This window comes from Dasypus novemcinctus, chromosome 21, assembly GCF_030445035.2.
Source record: "Dasypus novemcinctus isolate mDasNov1 chromosome 21, mDasNov1.1.hap2, whole genome shotgun sequence".
Lineage (NCBI taxonomy): Eukaryota > Metazoa > Chordata > Mammalia > Cingulata > Dasypodidae > Dasypus > Dasypus novemcinctus.
This window is the reverse complement of record NC_080693.1, coordinates 58,722,901-58,746,177: the sequence shown is the minus strand read 5'-3', so window position 1 is coordinate 58,746,177 and position 23,277 is coordinate 58,722,901. Positions and strand designations below refer to the sequence as shown.

The following is a 23,277-nucleotide window of genomic DNA, read 5'->3' as shown; positions in this document are numbered from 1 at the left end:
AGTCATGATCTTTTTCTGGCTCTGTCTAAAATTACCCAATATAACTTGGTTCATCTGTTAAATGATTGATTGCTTGGGTGTATCAAGAATGCTTATGGTACACAGCAAATGGACCCAGAGAGCAGACAACTGGGGGGGGCGTGGCGGAGAAGGGGAGAGAAATAAATAAAAAATAAGTCTTTCCAAAAAAAAAAAAAAAGGGCGGCTGACTTGGCCCAGTGATTAGGGTGTCCGTCTACCACATGGGAGGTCCGCGGTTCAAACCCCGGGCCATGCGCAGTGCTGATGTGCGCAAGGAGTACCGTGCCACGCAGGGGTGTCCCCCATGTACGGGAGCCCCACGTGCAAGGAGTGCGCCCCATAAGGAGAGCCGCCCAGCGCGAAAGAAAGTGCAGCCTGCCCAGGCATGGTGCCACACACATGGAGAGCTGACACAACACAAAGAAACACAGATTCCCATGCTGCTGACAACAACAGCAGACAAAGAAGACGCAGCAAACAGACACACAGAACAGACAACGGGGGGGGGGGGGTGAGGGGCGGGGGGGGGAATAAATCTTTAAAAAAAAAAAAAGAAGAATGCTTATGGTGGTGGCTATGAAGCATTATAGGTTTTCTGTGTGATGCATAGAACAGGAAAGAGTATGTTCCCTCGCTCAGGTTTCTCAAAACCCCCTGAACAAGTAAATGTGGGAGAGGTTTGAGGAATTACTTTGTCTTAGTGGTGTTTTAAGAGTCACTCTGCAGTGACTGGAGCAAGTAAACCTTTGTAACTCAAGTTTCCTTATCTGTAAAATGAAGAAAATAGGAATGGTATGAGAATTAAAAGCATTAAAATGAAAAACATTTAAAACAGCATCTGTTATATAGTCATCCTTCTGACTGCTATTTCTTCTTTTTCTGTGAAGACAGGGAATGAATTAAATTCCCCTAAGATGTTTTTCAGTCTAAAGGGTCTCTGAAAATATGACTGTCTTGTAACACCCACTATACTTACCTCCCTGCTAAGAGGATTGCCTCTAAGTGGTTTAGTGGACCATAATAAAATATTAAGTAACATTTGATACAATGATCTTGTTTTTTCAGATGTTCTCAAATAGTGATGAAGCTGTAATCAATAAAAAACTTCCCAAAGAACTCCTATTACGGTAAGTCTGTGAATGCTAATTTTATGTTTATATGTGTGTGTGTATTGTATTTGTCTATTTTTAAATTAGGATCATTTCTCCATTACTGTATATGTCATTTGTCAAAGATAAATTTATTCTACTACATTAACGATAATTTTATTTTGTTAGGAAACTCATCATGGGTGCAGTATTTATTGATAGCTTTGTATATAGCCTTGTAAACTTTTAGGCTCATTGCTAATTTTCATATATATATATATATATACATGCTTTATAGTATCTGGATTATCTGGGTTTCTTAATTTATCAATTTTAAAATAGCCTTACTCTGTTTTCTAGATGTGAATGAAGATATTTTAAAGTTTAATTTAGTAGCATTTTTTCCCTCTCTACTTGTACCAATATATGATTTTGTTTGTTTTTCCTTTGCCCTCTTCTTGAATATAATATGAAAGAGGTAGTATTTGTTTATTTTATTATAATATTGTATCCTTGGAGGAGTGATTCTTAACCATCCCTTTCCCCTATTTTCCATTTCCAGTATCAAATTGTATATACAGTGTGACTTATATTTGAAACAAAATATTACATAATGAAGAGCTGTGTAGAAGAGTTACAGTCCTTTATTTTAAAAGGCAAAAGTTATTTGAAACTCTTCTCTTTCCTATATTACATACAATCCTTAATTGACAAACGTCTGTTTTTGGAATCATCTAGGAAGAAAGTGGTATTACGGAAGTTACTTTCAGAATCCCTCTGTTATTTGGGAACTTAAGCATAGCATTCTTTGTTCACATATGCAGAATATTATGACTAAGAAAAACAAATCCATTCTCTTTTGCACATGTTGAAAGTTACTGTGCCCAGGGACATCTACTTTTTCCTTTTAGGAGCTACTGGTCTCTAGCCCATAACCAGCTGATGCCTGCTTCAGCATAGAAAATAATCGCTACCCCTAGTGCTGGTAAAGAAGAGGGAGTATTCTTGGCATTCCTAAGTATTTATATGTCTGAGTCCTCAACTAGATTGCAAGATCCTTGCAAACAGGGACCTTTATGGTACCTATAGTACCTTACACATTGGCAATAAGAAAAAAATAACTGAATTGAACTTGGAGTGTATTTTTTTAATGGAAGGAATGTGTAAATGCTGATTGGCTATAGTTGAAATAATATTAAACCATGAACTACCCAGAGCCATTGGAGACTGTGTCCTTCTGAATATCTTGAGTTATATCTTGCAAATATTCCTAAAATTTCAGCAAAATTTTAGCCGTCTTAAAGAGAATTTTTTTTTAAAGATTTATTTATTTATTTCTCTCCCCTCACCCCCCACCCCGGTTGTCTGTTCTCTGTGTTTATTTGTTGTGTCTTCTTTGTCCGCGTCTGTTGTCAGGGGCATGGGAATCTGTTTCTTTTTGTTGCGTCATCTTGCTGTGTCAGCTCTCCGTGTGGGCGGCACCATTCTTAGGCAGGCTGCACTTTTTTTTGCACTAGGCAGCTCTCCTTACGGGGCACACTCCTTGCGTGTGGGGCTCCCTTACGCGGGGGACACCCCTGTGTGGCACGGCACTCCTTGCGCACATCAGCACTGCGCATGGGCCAGCTGCACACAGGTCAAGGAGACCCAGGGTTTGAACCGCAGACCTTGTATGTGGTAGGGACGCCCTAACCACTGGGCCAAGTCCACTTCCCTGAGAAATATTTTTAAAATAGGTTATATTCTTCATTATTACTATAAGCTGAGTACACTGAAACAATTTTTTGATGGTAGTGCCATTATTTTGGGCATTCAATATTATTTTGTATTATTTTTTACCTTAAGAGTCACTGGGATTTAGGGAAATTACTTGACTCTCTGCTAGCTCGCCCTACCCTGCTATGGCTTACATCCCCCACAGTTGTCTGCTTTCTGTGTCCATTCACTGTGTGTTCTTCTGTGTCCGCTTCTATTCTTGTCAGTGGCACTGGGAATCTGTGTCTCTTTTTGTTGCATCATCTTGCTTCGTCAGCTCTCCGCATGTGAGGCCCCACTCCTGGGCAAGCTGCACGTTTTTCGTGTGGGGCGGTTCTCCTTACTGGGCATACTTCCCACGCGTGGGGCTCCCCTATGTGGGGGACACTCCTTCATGGCACAGCACTCCTTGTGCGCATCAGCACTGCATGTGGGCCAGCTTTGCCACACAGGTCAGGAGGCCCTGGGTTTGAACCCTGCACCTCCCATGTGGAAGGTGGATACTTTATCCATTGAGCCAAATCAGCTTCCCTTGGTTAGTTTTTAAGTTACATATTGCATCATTTAATCCAACATGTATTAACCTACAAGGATACATATTGTGTTGTTAAGACCATACTATCCCTTTGTGTATGCAAGGCCACATCCAAGTTAACAATGAATGAAGCAAGTGTTCTTACTTTCTCTTAATTTTAAAATACTTACTGATTCTCCTCCTTCCCATTTGAAACTAAGTTTATTATTAATGATTTAGCAAGCTGGAATACACTGTTAGTATAATGTGAAATTCAGTTAGCAGGATTGACGGTACTGTTTTTCATAATGGGACCATACGCATTTATTTAGGGGTACTCTTGAAAAAAATGAATGTCAGTGTTTATAAGACAAAGGCTCTTATTTGTTTTTCAAGCTGCCATGAAGTGGCCTGATTCTCAGAGATTCCTTCTGAAAATGACATTGACAACCACAAAAATGATATTAAACAATAAGACTGCTTGAACCCACACACGCCCTTTTAGTTATAATGAAGAATGCAGTTTCAGAATGAGGATTATTATTACTTGTAAGAATCTGAAAATTTTTCAATAATTTTCAATGTTTGTGGGGTTGGGTCATAAATGTATTATGTTCTAAAATATAGTAGGTGAACTTTTTAAAAACTTAAATGGAAAGAATTTAGCTGGAGATATTTTCTTCCCTTTGTCTAAAATATTGTATAATCATGCTATGTTGAAGGGCTCCCAGGACCACCTCCAGGTTTGGTGTTTCACTAGGAAGACGCTCAGGACTCAGTGTACAATCATATTCATGGGTATGATTTGTTACAGGGAAAGGATACAAAGCAAAATTAGCAAAGGGAAAAGGCACATAGGGCGAAAGCCAAAGGAAATAGGGTGCAAGCTTCTACGGGTCCACTCCCAGTGGAGTCACAGAATGCTCTTGATTCTCCTGGCAGTGAGTTGTGACATGTATGAAGTGTTGGCTGCCAGGGAAGCATATTAGAGAGACTCATAACCCAGGGTTTTTACTGGACTGGTCACATAAGCACCCTCTGTCTAGCACTTAACAAAAGTTCCAGGTGCTCAGAAGGAAAGCAGGTGGTCAGCATAAATCGTATTGTTTGCAGAAACAATTCAGGCACAATGAGCCATTTTAATTAGGAAATGGTAGGAACCCTTCCCAAATCTAAGTTCCTGGATACCATGCATTGGCCAACCTTACATTACAAGCAGACTTTCTAAGGATAGCAATCTCAGGCCTGCTATATTATTTCTTTTCTGCACAATTATTATCTCATATTCTTTTCAAAGAAGCTCATAGTGTTGAGTATATAGTAGCTTTTCTTTAAGTTTAATTGCCAGGAGTTCTGGGTGGATAGATATGTATAACTATGTGCATTTCTTCCTTTTAAAGACACAGTGGTTAAGAACATGGACTCTGGAATTGGAGTACCTGGGTTCTGTCATTTATTAGCTATAAATTAAGGATAATGTTAGTCCCTACCTCATAGGTACAGGTATAATAAGTATAGGTATCATAAATTTCATAGATATTGTAATGATAAAATGGGGTGTTGATACATGTGAAGTGCTTAGAAGAGTGCCTGACACATAGCAAGTGCTGTAAACATATTAGGTGTGTATTATTATTATTGGTTTTACTTTTTACCTGCAGACAATAAAATCATGTGATCAGAGTCCAAGACTATCAAAATGACCATCTCTCAACTTGAAGTTGCCAGTTGGCATATGTTCCTATATCAAAGAATGAAACACCAACATCACTCTTATCCAGCATTTAGTTTTCTGGCCTCCTCAATTATCCAGAACAAAGCAGAGAAACAGGAAGTAAGGAGAAAGATCAAGTGTACACTTTATTCAGAGGATGCATGCCAACCATTGCTCAGGTCCTATTTACTTCTTTTTGTTAAGGCACGATTCTTATGGATTTGATAATGAGAACCAGTAAATTGAAGGGACCAGAAGAGTAATGCTGGCCAAAGGTCCACTGAGTTTTATAGAAGTCACATTTTAACAGAGAGGGTGTGTGTGTGTGTGTGTGTATAATTAGTGAATAAATAGAAACATTCAAAACCATAGCAGTCCAGGGCTGTTTGTTTAATGAAGAGACAAACAGATTTTAGTTAGCCATAAGGGTTTCACTCTATAGAACAATAGTTCATGTTCTTTATAAAGGCCATGAGACATCAAGAAATAAATTATATTCTTCTTAGTTCATAATACATGAGCAGACGTTTATTGAGTGCCTGCAAAGTACCAGAAATTACATTGGCTATAGAAATAAACGAGTCACTGTCCTTAACAAGTTCACAGAGTGGTAGAGAAAACAGATATAGAAATACTCTTAGTATTAGAACTATAATGGAGGTTTGCCTCTGGCATTATAGAAACGCACATGTAGGGCTTTACCTTGGTTGGAGGGTTCAGAAAATGCTTCCAAGAAAATGTGACATATGAGCTGCGACTTAAAGGATAATTGGTAATTAACAAGACAGGGAAGGGAGATGAGGTAGCAGGATGAACATTTTAGATGAGAGAGATTGTGATACTGATTGATAGAAACTGCAAATCAGTTGTGTTAAGTTATGGATTGAATTGTCCACCCAAAATATAGTTGAAGTTCTAATGTTCATTATGTCAGAATGTGATCTTACTTGGAAGTAACTTCATTACAGGGGGAATTAGCAAGTTAAAATGAGGTCATACTGGAGTAGGATGGGCCCTTAATCCAATATGACTGATGCCCTTAAAGAAGAGGAAATTTGGACACAGAGACCCATAGGGGAGAACAAACCAGGTGACAATGCCATGAAATGCCAGCAAGCTACTCCCAGAAACTAGAAGAGGCCTGGAACAGATACTTCCCTATGACCTTTGAAGAAAGCATGCCAATACTTAGATTTCAGACCTCTGTCCTCCAGGGCTATGAAACAAATTTCTGTTGTTTTAAACCACCCAGTTTGGCATACTGTGTTATAACAACTCTAACAAACTAGGACATTTGGTATGGTCGGAGACAGAGGTACCTGTAAGGACATAGGCTGGAAATGTAATTATGAAGAATCTTTTGTGTAGGGCTAAGGAGTTTGAACCAGAAAACAATGGCAAGTCAGCATTCAGATTTGTGTTTTAGAAGTGTTGGTTGAATAAAGAAGGAAAAAAAAAGTGTTGGTTGAAGGTATTTAAGGAAATACAAAAGTATGGTTCACATATTAGAAATATGTCAGTCACAAATGGTTAAAAAATTTTGGTGTTCAGAATGGTGATACTCAAATTACCTTAAAAAATGCATTTATGCCATATAGGTAATCTCTAGCTAATAAATAGCTTGTGGTTGATTTATTCCTTAAATGCTCCCCCTCCTCTTGTGGACAGACTTCTCTAAAAGGATTTTGATTCAGGTATACTGTAAGACTTTGAGGCACAAGCTACTTTCAGTAATATAAAATATTGTCCTTAAGCCTTTCTTTTTTCTTTAAGGCTTGCTTGGCAATCTAAACATCATTTAAAATGTTGTTTCTGTTGGAGAATTTACAAATTTTGTACACAATCCATTAGTAAATTGGATTTACTCCCTATAGAACTTCATCTCCTTCCTGATATGCTTGTTTCTTCATAACTGCCATTAGCTAATTTAATATTGCCAAACTTATTATTCTGTTGCATTGGGAAAAAGAAAAAAATACTCTTGAGTACATTGGGTGTTTTATTATGGTTCTGTTAGGAGGAGACTTCAGCCCTCATTTGGCCCCAGATTTTATTAGCCATTCATAATTTCGGTATTGACCTGATATAATGGTAGTGATATGCTATTACTAAGATAAACATTATACAAACTGCACATGTGTGTGTCAGTCATGTACACACATGTATACGCAGATTTGCATGTGTTTTGAGACAGCCATATAGCAATACCAAAATTCTACATGGTTACATTTCTTTTTGTTTTTTTAGCATTAAACATTCTAAAACCATGAACTCATACCAGGCTCAACTTGATAATGTGAAACTAATTTAACAGCCCCAAAATTATATGTCTGTCTAGATTAGGGCTGTTTTGTACACAAGGGGACGTGTGGGCCATAACATTTTCCCTCGAAGAAAACATGCTTTATTTAGAAATAATCTTAGGAAACAGGCTCAATTTTGTGAAAACTACGTTAAATTATTCTTTAATAGTCATGTTGTTTCCTAAAGTTTGTGTGTTTCTCCCTGGAAATTATATTACTACTCAAGGCTTAGAAGTAGAAATTAACTTGCAGAATACAGGATGACCTTCCTTCTAGATCCTCTCAGCAGACAAACTAAGAAATAAATGTATATTTCTGTGTATATATGGATACATACACATACATCTCTGTGTAATTTTGTTTGCCCATTTCTGTATGTAGATAATAGATGTATAGGAGATTAAAAACCATAACATGTCCCTTACCTGATCTCTTAGTTTGCCATAGGCTGCCAAAACAAAGTATCAAAAATGGATTGACTTTTATAATGAGAATTTTAATTGGGGTAAAAACTTACAGTTCCAAGGCAACGAAATGTCCAAATCTTCAGAAATGCTTTCTCACCAGTCAGCAACTGGTAATCCTGGTGTTCCACCATGTAACAATTAGGCAGATGGCAGGTCTCATCTTCTCAGCCTTGAACTACCGTGGGGCTTTGTTCTTAAGTGATCTTTGAGTCCACTCACATGGCAGGAGCAGAAATGGTGGAGCTGCCTTTCCCTGTCTCTCTCTCTCTGCTCTGTTTATATCAGACCCAGCAAGAGGGCAGAGACTCAACCTGAGTCATGCCTCACTGACTTAGTTCAATCAAAAGGGTCTCACACCCACAGGAATGGATTAATTAAAAACCATAATCTTTCTCTTTTTGAGATTCATAAAAGAATTTCAGATTGTCAAACCTAACCGTATATAACCAGTTCATGCTGATACTTCCAATCCCAGTCTAATTCCATAGGGTTCATTCTGGCCCTCCCCTTTTACATATTTATAACTTCTTTCTCTAGGGGAGAAATTGGACTCTCTGTCCTCAGTATGTTTACTTATTTGCTCAATCCTAGAATAAAATGATTCTGATTTGTTAACCCATAACACTCTGAAAAAACAAACCTACTTATTAGAGTTGATTCTCGTTAGTAGTTTTTTTGACTTTTGCTTGCTGATAGACAGTAAATACTGAATTCAGAAGTCCCTTAGGTTAGATCTTTGGTTTTAAATGTTATTCATTTAAAAATACAGTTCATTGTATTCATTTATTTGTATTCTATTGGGGATTTTTTTTTCTGTCTTTATCAGATACATTTATATATTTGTTTATAGCAGACAGTTAACTTGGCTGAACCCTAACTGCAGTCTTTGTCTCCCCTGTTGTCCGTATCAACTCATATACAAGTTCAGTTCTTTTACTCTTAGCTGCTGGAGTCTGCACCACACATACAGGGGGTCAGCCAGAGATCTAGACAAAATTTGTGCTTGTCCTTTCCATTCTCATCTCATTTTTCAGTGACTGCGGTTGCTCCAATCTCTGTTCTTTGATTCTCCTCCTTTATGGCTTTCTAAGTTCTAACTTAGAAAATGCCCCTAGAAAAGCATGGGCATTAAGATATTGAAAAATAAGATTACTTATTTTTTGAAAAATTATTTTTAAATTGTTTTTAAGTTATTTGACTAAAGTAAAGGCATCGATATCTATAATAAATAACATTAGATTTTTTTAAAAATAGAAAGGAAAAAAATCCCTACTGATCGATTTCTTTATAGCTTCAAAGAGGAAACTTTTTTTTTGGGGGGGGGGTACCTTTAGAAACTATCTGCCCTCATGTAATAGAGAGAAAAATGTCTTTTGGTATTTTCACCAGTCCCACCTCACTCCTGGTGAAAGAGCATATTTCATAGTGGGCAGCAGAGGTTGGAATTTGGGAACAGATTGTGTGGCTTTATTTGCAATAGGCTTTAACAGACCAGTTAAAAATAAAATGAGCAAAGAAATAATGGATTGGCTAAACTAACAACATTTGAATAGTTTTTGACATTGCTGTAGGGTTTTATTTAGGCTTAGTGTTTGAAGTGAGATAGGATGAGATAGTTTATCATTCTGCCACTTTTTTTTTAGCCTTCTCAACTTTCAGACCTAAAATCTTTTCACCACTTTTTTTTTTAAAAGATTTATTTTATTATACCCCCACTCCCACCCCTGTTGTCTGCTGTGTGTCCATTTACCATGTGCATCTCTGTGTCTGCTTGTCCTCTCTCCAGGTGGCACTGGGAACTGATCCTGGGACTTTCCAGAGTGAGAGAGAGCTGCTCAATCTCTTGGCACTACCTCAGCTCCCTGGTTTGCTGCGTCTTTTATTGTGTCTCCTCTGTGTCTCTTTTTGTTGCGTCATCTTGCGCCAGTTCTCCATGCAGGCCATCTTGCCTTCACCAGGAGGCCCTGGAAATTGAACCCTGGGCCTCCCATATGGTAGATGGGAGCCCAATCACTTGAGCCACATCCACTTCCTTCTTCACCACTTTTTAGCCACTTTAAACCTAGTTAAAAAAAATGTACATATATATACACACACATTGTATATATTTATATATACATAGTATATGTGTGTGTGTGTGTGTGTGTGTGTATGGACAGTTCCCCAAAGAGGAAACACAAATGGTTCTTTTTTTTTTTTTTAAAGATTTATTTATTTATTTAATTCCCCCCCCCCCCTCGGTTGTCTGTTCTGTGTGTCTATTTTGCTGCGTCTTGTTTCTTTGTCCGCTTCTGTTGTCATCAGCGGCACACGAAGTGTGGGCGGTGCCATTCCTGGGCAGGCTGCACTTTCTTTCGCGCTGGGCGGCCCTAACCCCTGGGCCAAGTCCGTTTCCCACAAATGGTTCTTAAACATAAAAACTGAGTTACTTGGAAGCAGATTTGGCTCAATGGATAGAGTGTCCACCTACCACATAGGAGACCCAGGGTTCAAACCCAGGGCCTCCTGACCTGTGTGGTAAGCTGGCCCATGCACAGTGCTACTGTGTGCAAGGAGTGACCTGCCATGCAGGGGTGTCCCCCATGCAGGGGAGCCCCACACGCAAGGAGTGTGCCCATAAGGAGAGCCGCCTAGCATGAAAAAAAGTGCAGCCTGCCCAGGAGTGGCACCGCACACATGGAGAGCTGACGCAGCAAGATGACGCAACAAAAAGAGACACAAATTCCAGGTGCCACTGACAAGAATGCAAGCGGACACAGAAGAAGACTTAGCAAATGGACACAGAGAGCAGACAACAGTGGGGGGGATAGGAGGGGAAAGAAATAAATTAAAAAATCTTTTTTTTTTTTTTAAAGAAGACACTGGGAGACCATAAAGAACAATTTCAGGGAAGCAGATGTAGCTCAAGTGATTGTGCTTCCATCTACCACATGGGAAGTCCTGGGTTCGGTTCCCAGAGCCTCCTGGAGAGGGTGAGCTGGCATGGCAAGCTGACGCAGCTCTATGAAGCAGCAAAGAGACATGGGGAGAAAGAACAGTGAGACGCAGCAGACCAGGAAGCTGGGGTGGCTCAGGTGGTTGAGTGCTTCTCTTCCACTTGGGAGATCTGGGTTTGGTTCCCAGTGCCTCCTAAAGAGAAGACAAATGCACACAGCAGATGGACACAGAGAGCAGACAGCAACCTCAAACAATGAGGGGGCAGAATGATAAATAAATAAAAATAAGTCTTTAAAAAAATAAAGAACAAATTAAAAGCCTGCAGAGAAAAGTAACAGACCCTATGTGAATGAAAGACATGATGGATGAGATTAAAAATATATTAGAGGGGGAAGTGGCTGTGGCTCAATCAATTGAGCTCCCGTCTTCCATATGGGAGGCCCTGGGTTTGCATCTCAGGGCCTCCTTGTGAAGGCAGGCTGGCCTGTGCCCGTGGAGAGCTGACAGCCCGCTCCCTGCGGAGAGCTGATGGCCTGTGCCCATGGAGGGCTGGCACAGCAGGATGACCCAACAAAGGGAGACAAGCAGACACAGAAGAATGTGCAGTGAATGGATACAGAGAACAGACAGCAAGCAAGCTGCAAGGGGAGGGGGAATAAATAAATAAAAACAAATAAATCTTAAAAAAAATACATTAGAGGGTGGTAGATGTGACTCATGTGACTGGGCTCCTGCCTACCATATGGGAGGTCGCTGGTTTGGATCCTGGTGCTATCTAAAGAAGACTGAGCTGGCACAATGGGCAGGTGTGGCGAGCTGATGTGACAAGATGATACAACAAGAAACATGGAGAGGAAAGACAATGAGAGACACAACAAAGCGGGGAGCGGAGGTGGCTCAAGCAATTAGGCACCTCCCTCCCACATCAGAGGTCCTGGGTTCAGCTCCCAGTGCCTCCTAAAAAGAGACAAGGAAGAAACAAACAGAAACAACAAGTGCAAACAACAAGCAGGGTGGGGAGAAAGAAATAAATAAAATGAATCTTTTTAAAAAAATACATTAGAGGGAAGCAGAGGTGGCTCACCTGATAGAGCATCCACCTACCATATGGAGGGTCCAGGGTTTGATACCCAGGGCCTCCTGACCCATGTGGCAAGCTGGCCCCTGCACAGTGCTGCTGCACAAGGAGTGCTGTGCCCCTGTGTAGGGTGCCCCACGTGCAAGGAGTATGCCCTGCAAGGAAAGCCGCCCTGCGAGAAAAAGTGCGGCCTGCCCAGGAGTGGCGCTGCACATACGAAGAGCTGATGCAGCAAGATGATGCAACAAAAAGAGATGCAGTTTCCAGTGCTGCCTGATAATGCAGGCGGATGCAGAAGAACACACAGCGAATGGACACAGAGACCAGACCACAGAGGGGAAGGGGAGAGAAATAAAAAATAGATCTTTAAAAATAATAAAAAATAAAAATAACACATTAGAGTCACATAACAGCAGGTTTGAATTCCTTGAAGACAGAATTAGTGGTTTCAAAGACAGAATATCTGAACTGGAAAAGACAACAGAAAGAGAAGAGAATGGAAAAAATGGAACAGTCTGAGGGAACTGAATGACAATGCGAAATGCACAAACATTTGCAATATTGGTGTCCCAGAAGGAGAAGAGAATGAAAAAGGGGCAGAAAGAATATTTGAGAAAATAATGACTGAAAACTTCCCAACTCTTATGGAGGACATAAATATCAATATCCAAAGACAGTGCACCCCAAAAAATAAATCCAAATAGACCTACCTCTGACAACTACTATTCAGAATGACAAATATCAGAGATAGAGAATTCTGAAAGCAGCAAGAGAAAAGCAAAGTATCACATACAAGGGAAACTTGGTAAGATTAAGTGCAGACCTCACATCAGACCCATGGAGACATACAAAAATGAAAACATAAAAAAAAAAAAAAAAAAAACTGGAGAAAAAATAAACCATAGAGGAGAGTAGAAAGTGATATGATGTATTTAAGGTACCGAAGGAGAAAAACTGCCAGCCAAGAATTCTGTATTCGGCAAAGCTGCCTACAAAAATGAGGGTGAATTCAGTCTTCACAGACAAACAAAAACTGATAGAATATGTTACTAAAAGACTAGTTCTGCAAGAGATGCTAAAGGGGGTGATGTAGCCTGAAAGGAAAAAGCAAGGGGAAGGATTTGGAGAAGAGTTTAGAAATGAAGATTATTAGGATAGACTAAAGGATAAGAAGACAATAGAATGATATGGCAACAGAAAGCTGAAGGACAAAATGAATGAAGTAAGTAATGCCTTTACAGTAATAACACTGAGTGTTAATTATTGAACTCCCCAATCAAAAGACATAGACTGATAGAATGGATAAAAAAATATAAGCCGTCTATATGTTGTCAACAAGAGACCCACCTGAAATGGAAGGGCACAACCAGTTTAAAAGTGAAAGACTGGAAAAAGGTATTCTATGCCAATAGCTATCAAAGATAGCTGGAAATTTTTCAATTTTCTTTAATCCTTTCTTTAATTAAAATAACCCATCTGAATCAATATTATGTAGCAACTACTGTTGAACAAGATTTTGAGTTTTTCTGCCTCATGAAAATGAGTTGGCAAATTGTTATCTCCTGTAATTCATTCCAGTAAGATGTGAAGATTCCCAAATAGCAATTTGATGGCCTAAATGGAAATTAAATAACTAGACCAATATTTATTTCATTCTTAGAGATTATTATGTCTAGTAGTTAGAGCCATAATATAAAAATTAGAATTATAATTAATTTCTGTTATATTTGAATTATTTATAAATGTTACTATGCTATCTATTTTTTATAATTGATTATATTAAATCTAACCTGACCTTGCACTCTTGTTTAAAATTTGTAATTTCTTTCAATCTATTTTTCTGTTTATTTTACAATTTTGCAATAAAGGACCTTTTAAAAGCTAAAAAAAAAAAAGAGCCATTAATTATACACTTTGGATAGATCATATGGTATGTGAATATATCTCAATAAAACTGCTTAATAAACAAATAAATAATTGTGCAAAAATAGCCAGAAATAGCAGCTATGCACAGCAGGGAAAACAGAGAGATTGAGAAGTGAGGAATTTTCTTGTTTGTTTGTTTTTTGTTTTTATTATTATTATTATTATTATTTTTATTGACTTTGTAATAATATTACATTAAAGTTTTTATTATTATTGAAATAATGAAAATTTTAAAATAATGATTGAAGTGATGAACACACAACTATGTGATTATACCAAATACCATTGATTGTACACTTTGGATAAATTGTATGCTTTATTAATTGTATCAATAAAATTGATTTGTTTAAAAAAATAATAAAGTTATGGATGTGGATATCCTCACAAATAATTATGTAAAGTGTTAAGGTGCTGAAAAAGGGACCACTTTACACATGGTTCAAGATACCTGTCCTAAAGATGATAAAAGCAGGAAGGTACTAAGTATGACATGGTTTGTTTTTCTGTTCCATCATGTAGAGATAGCGATAGTATTTCTCCCTAATTTATTTTATAAATATATATTTATAAGTATATTTATAAGATATTTTCTATTTAAGTTAATGTGATTGTCCTTCAAAGATGAATGACTCATGAAGAAGAAAAAATGGCACTAGCCAAGACCTGGCAACCTGCCACTAATTCTTTTTTTCTTTTTTTCATCTGTATAAATTGATTTTTATTTACTTTTTATGTAAATGGAATCATACAATATGTAGTACTTTGTGTCTGATTTCTTTCACTTAGCATGATTTTTTTTTTGTCTGATATTAATGTTTTGTAGTATTAACATATATTTGGGGAAGCAGATGTGGTTCAAGTGATTGAGCTCCCACCTACCACATGGGAGGTCCATGGTTCAGATCGCGGTACCTCCTAAAGGAGACAGCGAGCTAGCGCAATGGGCAGGCGTGACAAGCTGACCCAGCAGGATGATACAAGAAGAAAGAGAAGAAGAAAAACATAATGAGAGATACAACAAAGCAGGGAGCAGAGCTTCCCAGTTCCTCATAAAGAAGACAAGCAAGACAGTGAGCTGATGCCATGGGCAGGCACAGCAAGATGGCACATCAGGATGGCACAAGAAGAGACACAGGAGGAAAAGCATAATGAGAGACACAGCAAAGCAAGGAATGGAGGTGGCTCAAGCAATTAAGCACCTCCCTCCCACATTGGAGGTCTTGGTTTTAGTTCCTAGTACCTCCTAAAGAAACAAAGAAGACAGATACAGCAAGTGCAAAGAATGAGAGGGTGGGACAAGATAAATAAATAAAACCTTGAAAAAAGGAAAAACATATTTGTTCAGCTTCAAAGAAAAAGTCTTATATATGTAATTTTACCCATATTCATATTTCATATGCAGTTTCACTATGCTATTCAGTTGCATGTTACATTTTTTTGCTTTCCTTTTAGTAATATACATGACCTTAGACTTTCCCTTTAAACCACTTTCATACTCACATAATAGTAGTGCTAGCTATGAATATTATGTTGGGCTTTTACCTTTTCATTCATTTCCAAAGATTAATATACATCCTTTTTACCAGTTCAGCACAAGTTAACCCTCAGTTTTCCATTCTCCAAACTCATTTTATTTTCTGGTGACCCATATTTCAAGTTAGTAACTCTGTGAGATTACAAAATATATTTAGTTCACAGTAGCACAATCATATCGTATTTGTCCTTTTATGTCTGGCTTGCTTCACTCAACATAATGTCCTCCAGGTTCATCCATGTTGTCGTATGCTTTACAACATAATTTCTTCTTATAGCTGCATAATTCCGTTGTATGAACATAGCAATTTCTTTATCCATTCATCTGGGTTGTTTCCTACTTTTGGCAATCATGAATAATGCTGCTATGAACGTTGGTTGGTGTGCAGATGTCTGTTGATGTCACTGCTTTCAGATTTTCCGGATATATACCCTGTAGTGGTACTGCCTGCTCGCGTGGAAAATCTATGTTCACCTTCTTTAGGAACTGCCAAACAGTCCTCCACAGTGGCTGTACCATTCTACTTTCCCACCAACAGTGAGTAAGTGTTCCTATCGCTCCATATCCTCTCCAACACATGTAGTTCTCTGTCTTTTTAATGTGGCCATTCTCATAGGTGTGAAATTATATCTCATTGCAGTTTTGATTTCCATTTCACTAATCACTAGTGATGTTGAACATTTTTTCATGTTTGTTGGCTTTTTCTTTGCCATTTGTATTTTTTCTTTGGACAAATATCCATTCAAGTCTTTTGCCTATTTTTAAACTGGGTCGTTTATCTTTACTGTTGAGTTGTAGCATCTTTTTATAGATCGTGGATATTAAATCCTTATTGGACATTTGATTTCCAAATATTTTCTCCCATTGAGTCAGCTGCTTTTTCACCCCTTTGACAAAGTCCTTTGAGGTGAAAAGTGTTTAATTTTGAGGAGGTCCCATTTATCTGTTTTTTTCTTTTGTTGCATGTGCTTTAGGTGTAAGGTCCAGGAAACCCACCACCTACCACAAGGTCTTTAAGATGTTTTCCTCATTTTCTTCTACTACTTCTATTGTCCTGGCTTTCATAGGTAGGTCTTTGATCCATTTTGAGTTGATTCTTGTCTAGGGAGTAAGATAGGGGTCCACTTTAATTCTTTTGTTTATGTATATCCAGTTCTCCCAGCACCGTTTGTTGAAGAGACTGTTTTGTCCCTCAAAATGGACTTGGTAGGTTTGTCAAAAACCAGTTGGCCATAGAGGTGTGAGGATTTATTTCTGAACTCTCCATTCTATTTCACTGATCAACGCGCCTATCTTTACACCAGTACCATGCTGTTTTGACCACTTTAGCTTGGTAATATGTTTCAAGGTCAGGCAGTGAAATTCCTCCCATATTGCTCTTCTTTTTAGAATGCTTTTGGCTATTTGAGTGCACTTTCCCTTCCAAATGAATTTGTTAATTGCCTTTTTTGTTTCTGTAAAGTAGACTGTTGGAATTTTGATTGGTATTGCATTGAATCTATATATCAGTTTGGGTAAGATTGACATCTTCACGATATTTAGTCTTCCAATCCGTGAACATGGAATGTTTTTCCATTTGTTTAGGTCTTCATTGATTTCTTTTAGCATTGTTTTGTAGTTTTCTGCATGTAGGTTGTAGGTCCTATGCTTTTTTGGTTAAATTGATTTCTGGGTATTTGAGTCTTTTCATTATTATTGTAAATGGAATATTTCCCTGATTCTCTCCTCAGATTGTTAAATACTAGTGTACAGAAACATTACTGATTTTTGCATGTTGATCTTGTATCCAGCCACTTTGCTGAACTCATTTATTAGCTCAAGTAACTTTGTCATAGACATTTCAGAATTTTCTAAATATAGGATCATGTCATCTGCAAATAGTGAGAATTTTACTTTCTCTTTTCCTATTTGGATGATTTTTTTCCCTTGTATAATTGCTATATCTAGAACTTCTGGTACAATATCGAATAACAGTTGTGACATGGGCATCCTTGTCTTTTTCCCACTATTAGAGGGAAAGCTTTTAACATTTCTCCATTGAGTACAGTGTTGGTTGTAGGTTTTCCATATGTATCTTTAATCATATTGAGGAAATTTCCTTCTATTCCTATCTTTTGAAGTGTTTTTATCAAGAAAGGATGCTGGATTTTGTTAAATGCCTTTTCGGCATCAATTGAGATAATCGTGTTTTTTTCCTTTAATTTGTTAATGTGATATATTTTGTGGATTGATTTTCTTACGTTGAACCACCCTTGCATATCAGGAATAAATCCCACTTGGTCGTCATGATGTATAAGTCTTTTGATAAGCTGTTGGATTCCATTTGCAAGTATTTTGTTGAGAATTTTTGCATCTATGTTCGTTAGAGAAATTGGTCTATAATTTTGTTTTCTTGTGTTTTTATCTGCCTTTGATATTAGGGTGATGTTGGCTTCATAAAATGTTGGGTAATTTTCCTTCCTCTTCAATATTTTGGAAGAGTTTAAACAGGATTGGTGTTAATTCTTCTCAAAATGCTTGGTAGAATTCACCCGTGAAGCCATCTGGTCCTGGATTTTTCTTTGTTGGGAGATTTTTGATGACTGATTCAGTCTTTTTCAATGTGATTGGTTTGCTAGGTTCTTGTATTTCTTGTAGCATCGATGTAGGTTGTCCATTTCTAGGAATTTGTCCATTTTATTTAGGTTGTCTACTTTATTGGCATACAGTTTCTCATAATATTCTCTTATGACTCTTTATTTCTGTGGGGTCAGTTGTAACTTTACCCCTTTCATTTCTGAATTTATTTATTTACATCTTATCACTTTTTCTTTGTGAATCTAGCTGGGGGTTGTCCATTTTATTGATCTCAAAGAGCCAGCTTTTGATTTTGTTGATTTTTTTTTTTTCTATTTTTTTCTTCCAAATTTCATTTAATTCTGTTCTGATATTAACTATTTCTTTCCTCCTGCTTGCTTTGGGAATGGTTTGCTGTTCTTTTTCTAGTTTCTCCAGTTCAATTAGATCTTTGATTTTAGCTCTTTCTTCTTTAGGCTATAAATTTCCTCTCTCAAGACTGCCTTTACTATATCGGATAAGTTTTGATCAGTTGTGTTCTCATTTTCATTCACGTCAATATATTTACTGATTTCACTTGCAGTTTCTTCTTTGACCTACTGATTATTTGGGAGTGTGTTGTTTAGCCTTCATACATTTATGAATTTACTTCTTTCCTGTCTATTATTGATTTCAGTTTCATTCCATTATGATCTGAGAAGATACTTTGTATAATTTCAGTCTTTCTGTATTTATTGAAAGCTGCATTGTGACCTAATATATGGTCTATCCTGGAGAAAGAGCTGTGGGCACTTGAGAAGAATGTATAATCCACTGAGTTGGGGTGCAACATTCTGTCTTTGTGTGTTAGGTTTAGCTCATTTATCTTATTGTTCAGGTTCTGTTTCCTTGTTGATCTTCTGTCTACTTGTTCTATCTAATGATGTGAGTGGGGTGTTGAAGCCTCCAACTATTATTGTGAAGATGTCTATTTCTTCCTTTACTTTTGTCAGAGTTTGTCTCATGTATTTTGGGGTACCCTGGTTAGGTGCATAGATAGTTATGACTGTTACATCTTCCTGGTGGATTGTCCCTTTTATTAATATCTAATGGCCTTCTCTATCTCTTTTAACTTTTTTTTGCATTTGAAATCTGTTTGTCTGATAGTATAGCTACCCCTGCTCTTTTTTGATTACTGTTTTCTGGAATATCTTTTTCCAGCCTTCAGCTGATTTGTATCCCTAGGTCTAAGGTTAGTCTGTCATAAGCAGCATATGGATAGCTCATGGTTTTTTATCCATTCTGTCAGTGTATATCTTTTGATTGGGGAGTTAATCCATTCACATTCAATGATACTACTATAGTTGCATTACTTACTACCACCATTTTATTCTTTGATTTTCGTATATCATATCTTATTTTAATTTATCTTTTTACTCTTTTGGTTCTACTATTCTTTCCTCAAGCCTCTCTCTCTCTTTTTCTTTCTAAGAAAAAGTTCTAAGGCTTCCTTTAATATTTCCTGTAAAGGTGGTATGGCAGTTTGATATTATTTATGAATTCCAAAAAGAGATATCAATTGATTGTAATCTGGTCTGTTCCTCTGGGCATGATACCTTTTGATTGGTTTAAATTCAGAGGCTTTGCTTTTACTTGATTAAATCAAGATTAGAGCTTTGATTTAACCATGTTACTAGGGCATGCAGGGTTGAGTCCCACCCTGCTTGGTAGGCTATTTAAACCGACATTCAATCAAAAAGAAGAAGTAAATACACAGAGAACATACACAGAAGGAGAGAGACAGCTCCATAGACACAGCAATGGCCCTGGGAAGAGTGATGAGCCATTCACCTGATAGACCTTGTGAAGAGAACAGAGCAGCTGAGCCCAGGAAGACATGAGCCCTAGGAAGAGAAATGAACCTTATGGCAGCCTACAGCTGAGATTGGAAGAAGCTGGACCCATGAAACCTTAAGAGAGAAAGAGGAAGGCTGAACCTTCACAGACATTGCCTGCCACCTTGCTTCACCGTGTGGCAACAAACTGTGGATGAGGAAGTACCTGTTATGGTACCTTGAGATGGACTTCTTAGGGCCTTGTAATTGTAAGCTTTTTTTTTTTTTTATCTTGACTTTTGTAATCATATAAGTGTCCCCTTCCCTTCCACAACATGTATATACTGAAGAGGGGGGCTGAGCCAGAAGAATTAACACAGTTATATATTTTTTTATCCCTCCCCCTCCGCCCCCCACAGCTTGCTTGCTGTCTGCCCTCTGTGTCCATTCGCTGTGCGTTCTTCTGTGTTTTGCTTGTCTCCCTTTCATTGCGTCCTCTTGCTGCACCAGCTCACTGCAGTGTGCAGGCCATTAGCTCTCTGTGGTGCACAGGCCATCAACTCTCCGTGGTACTCAGCCCAGCTTGACTTCACAAGGAGGCCCCAGGATGCAAATCCAGGGCCTCCCATGTGGTAGATGGAAGCCCAATCAATTGAGCCACAGCCGCTTCCCCCTAATTATAAGCTTTTACTCTAAATACTCTTTATAAAAGCCAACTGATTTCTAATATCGTGCATCAGCACAGCTTTGGCTGACTAATATAGGTGGATTGTTTTTTACGAACTCTCTTAATTTCTGTTTATGTTTGTGAGTGTTTTAAACTCACCTTCATATTTGTAGGACAGTTTTGCTAGATAAAGAATGCTCAGCTGGCATATTTTTCTCTTTTAGTATCCTTATTTTATCATACCACTATCTTCTCGCCTCTGTGGTTTCTGATGAGAAATCCACACTAAATCTTACTTGGCTTCCCTTGTATGTGATGGTTTGCTTCCCCCTTTCTGCTCTCAGAGTTTTCTCTTTATCTTTGACATTTGACATTCTGAGTAGTATGTGTCTTGGAATAGGTCTATTCACATTTATTCTACTTGGGATACACTGCACTTCTTGGACATGTAAGTTCATTTCTTTCATGAGAGTTAGGAAATTTTCAACTATTATTTCCTCAAATACTCTTTCTGCCCCTTTTCCCTTCTGTTCTCCTTTTGGGACACCCATGAAATGCCTGTTGTTGTATTTCATATTATCATTCAACCCCTGAACTCCTGCTTTACTTTTTCCATTCTTTTCTTTCTTCAATTTCATCTGTTCTGTCTTCTGTATCACTTATTCATTCTTCTATCATTTTGAGCCCACTGTTGTATGCCTCTAATGTGTTTTTTAATCTCATCTATTGTGTCTTTCATTCCCATGAGCTCTGTTACTTTTTATTCAGATTTTCAAATTCTTCTTTGTGTTCCCTCAGTGTCTTCTTTTTTTTTTTTAAGATTTATTTACGTATTATTTATCTCCCCTCCCACCCCCACCCTGGTTGTCTGTTCTCAGTGTCTATTTGCTGCGTCTTCTTTGTCCGCTTCTGTTGTTGTGAGCGGCACGGGAATCTGTGTTTCTTTTTGTTGCATCATCTTGTTGTGTCAGCTCTCCGAATGCAGCACCATTCCTGGGCAGGCTGCACTTTCTTTCCTGCTGGGCAGCTCTCCTTACGGGGCGCACTCCTTGCGCACATCAGCACTGTGCATGGGCCAGCTCCACATGGGTCAAGGAGGCCCAGGGTTTGAACTGCAGACCTCCCATGTGGTAGATGGACGCCCTAACCACTGGGCCAAGTCCGCCACTGCTCAGTGCCTTCTTAATGTCCTTTATCTCTTCAGCCATATTGTCTTTCAACTCATTAATTTGGTTTTGGAAATTTGTGTGCTTCTCATTGATTAGTTATCTCAAATTCTTTGTCTCATCTTGGGCTTTGCTATATTCCTTTTCTTGAACCATTTCTTCCATTTTATTAGTATGGCTTGTAAATTTTTGCTGATGTCTAGGCATCTGATTAGGGTGGTGAGTTTACTCAAATGTTTGATTCCTTTCTTTCTCATAGAGTTTTAGTGATGGAAAGCTGTGTGTTACTGCTCTTCTTTGATTCTTGGTTCAACCTGTTCTGAGTCTTTAGGATTGTCCTTGTCAGTTGCTCAAATCTGGGCCCTGGGCCCAGTAATGCATTACAGACCTGCTTCCTTCCTATGTAGGACCTTGGGGATGGAGGCTGTAAATGAAAAAGCCTCTATTTACTTTTAAGTTCCTCATGTGCACCTCTTTTGGTCTGCCAGCAGATGGCGCAGTTTGGCAGCACTCAGTTCAATGTCTGTTTGCTGCAATATGGCGGGATCAGTGTGATAGAGGACCCTGTCTGAACCTTATAATTCAGATTCTCAGAGGCAGTTCTCCAATCTTTGCTGGGAGCCCCCTCTCTTTTTCCAGCTTGGAAATACTTCCACTCCCCTCTGCGTCCTTAAAAACCAGTCCTGGTCAGTAGGGAGGGTGTTTGAAAGGGTTGGATCTCTTTAGTCCCTTGCTGGCTCCCAAGGCAAACAATGGCCTGGCCCCTCCTAGCCTGGAAGGGTTCTTGGGACACAGCAGACCCAATGTGTGGGTCCAAAAGGAGTCAGCCTTAGACTGTGTCCCTCTCTCTCCCCTTTCCTTGGGGGTGGAGTCCTGGGGCCCCCTTCTTCTGTAGCCACAGGCCCCAAGGCCTGAGAATTCAGAAGTATCTATAGTGTAGGAGAGAGTGCGGCATTTGCAGCTGCAGCTTTTAACTCACAGTTTTGTGCTCGCATTTCTTTTCCTTTGCCTCTCTCTCCTCTGGGTGGTGTCCACCTTTCTCCTAGTGTCCTAAACCCTACAACATTTTATTCCATGACATTTCTGCCTGTCCTCTAGGTGTTTTCCTGGGAGTGAAGAAAGTCCCATGTCTTTTTAGTCTGCCATCTTCCTGGAAGTCCCCTACCAGTAATTCTTATATTTGGGTTTCTAAAGATACTTATCTCCATTGTTTGATTTGTAAAATACATAGACAGAGGTTACTGATTAATAGCCAGATATTTAGACAGATTACTTGTGGAGTAGTAGAAGGGATTTAAGCCTTGAAATTTATCACATCCATCTTATTAGGAAGCTAAATCAGTACTGGAAAGACCAAGCTCTTATTACTTAAATAGAGAAGCTCAGCGACTGTATTTTCCTTCTCTCTTTTTTTTATGTAACATAATTTCAACATCCAGGTGAAAAACGAACTCACTAGGATATTGACATTTAGATCCCCATGCAGCTATATTCTAAGGAAGGAATTATCACTGTTAGGGTGTTTCAGAGTGTCTCCTCAGTCTGCAAACATTTGCCCTCCAGCCCCATATTTCATATTTCACAGATTCTTTTGTGAAGAATCTTTCTATTGAAAGATTACTAAAGTCTAGGCAGGATCATTACCCGTGAAACCCCTCACCTGTGCCCCCCCAACCATATGTAACATGTAAGTTGCTCAGGGGCTAATGATGATTTGGCAGATATATATGAAATTCT

General features: G+C 38.5%; 1 protein-coding gene across 2 annotated transcripts in view; it reads left to right on the top strand.

The window, feature by feature from the left end:
- FBXL20 (F-box and leucine rich repeat protein 20) overlaps positions 1–23,277 on the top strand; it is a 110,377-nt gene that overhangs the window by 25,137 nt on the left and 61,963 nt on the right. For both annotated transcript variants that reach the window (XM_004454956.5, XM_004454957.4), the window contains exon 2: positions 1,087–1,148. In XM_004454956.5, coding sequence (XP_004455013.1) covers positions 1,087–1,148 — 62 coding nt within the window. The remainder of the gene's footprint in view (positions 1–1,086; positions 1,149–23,277) is intronic.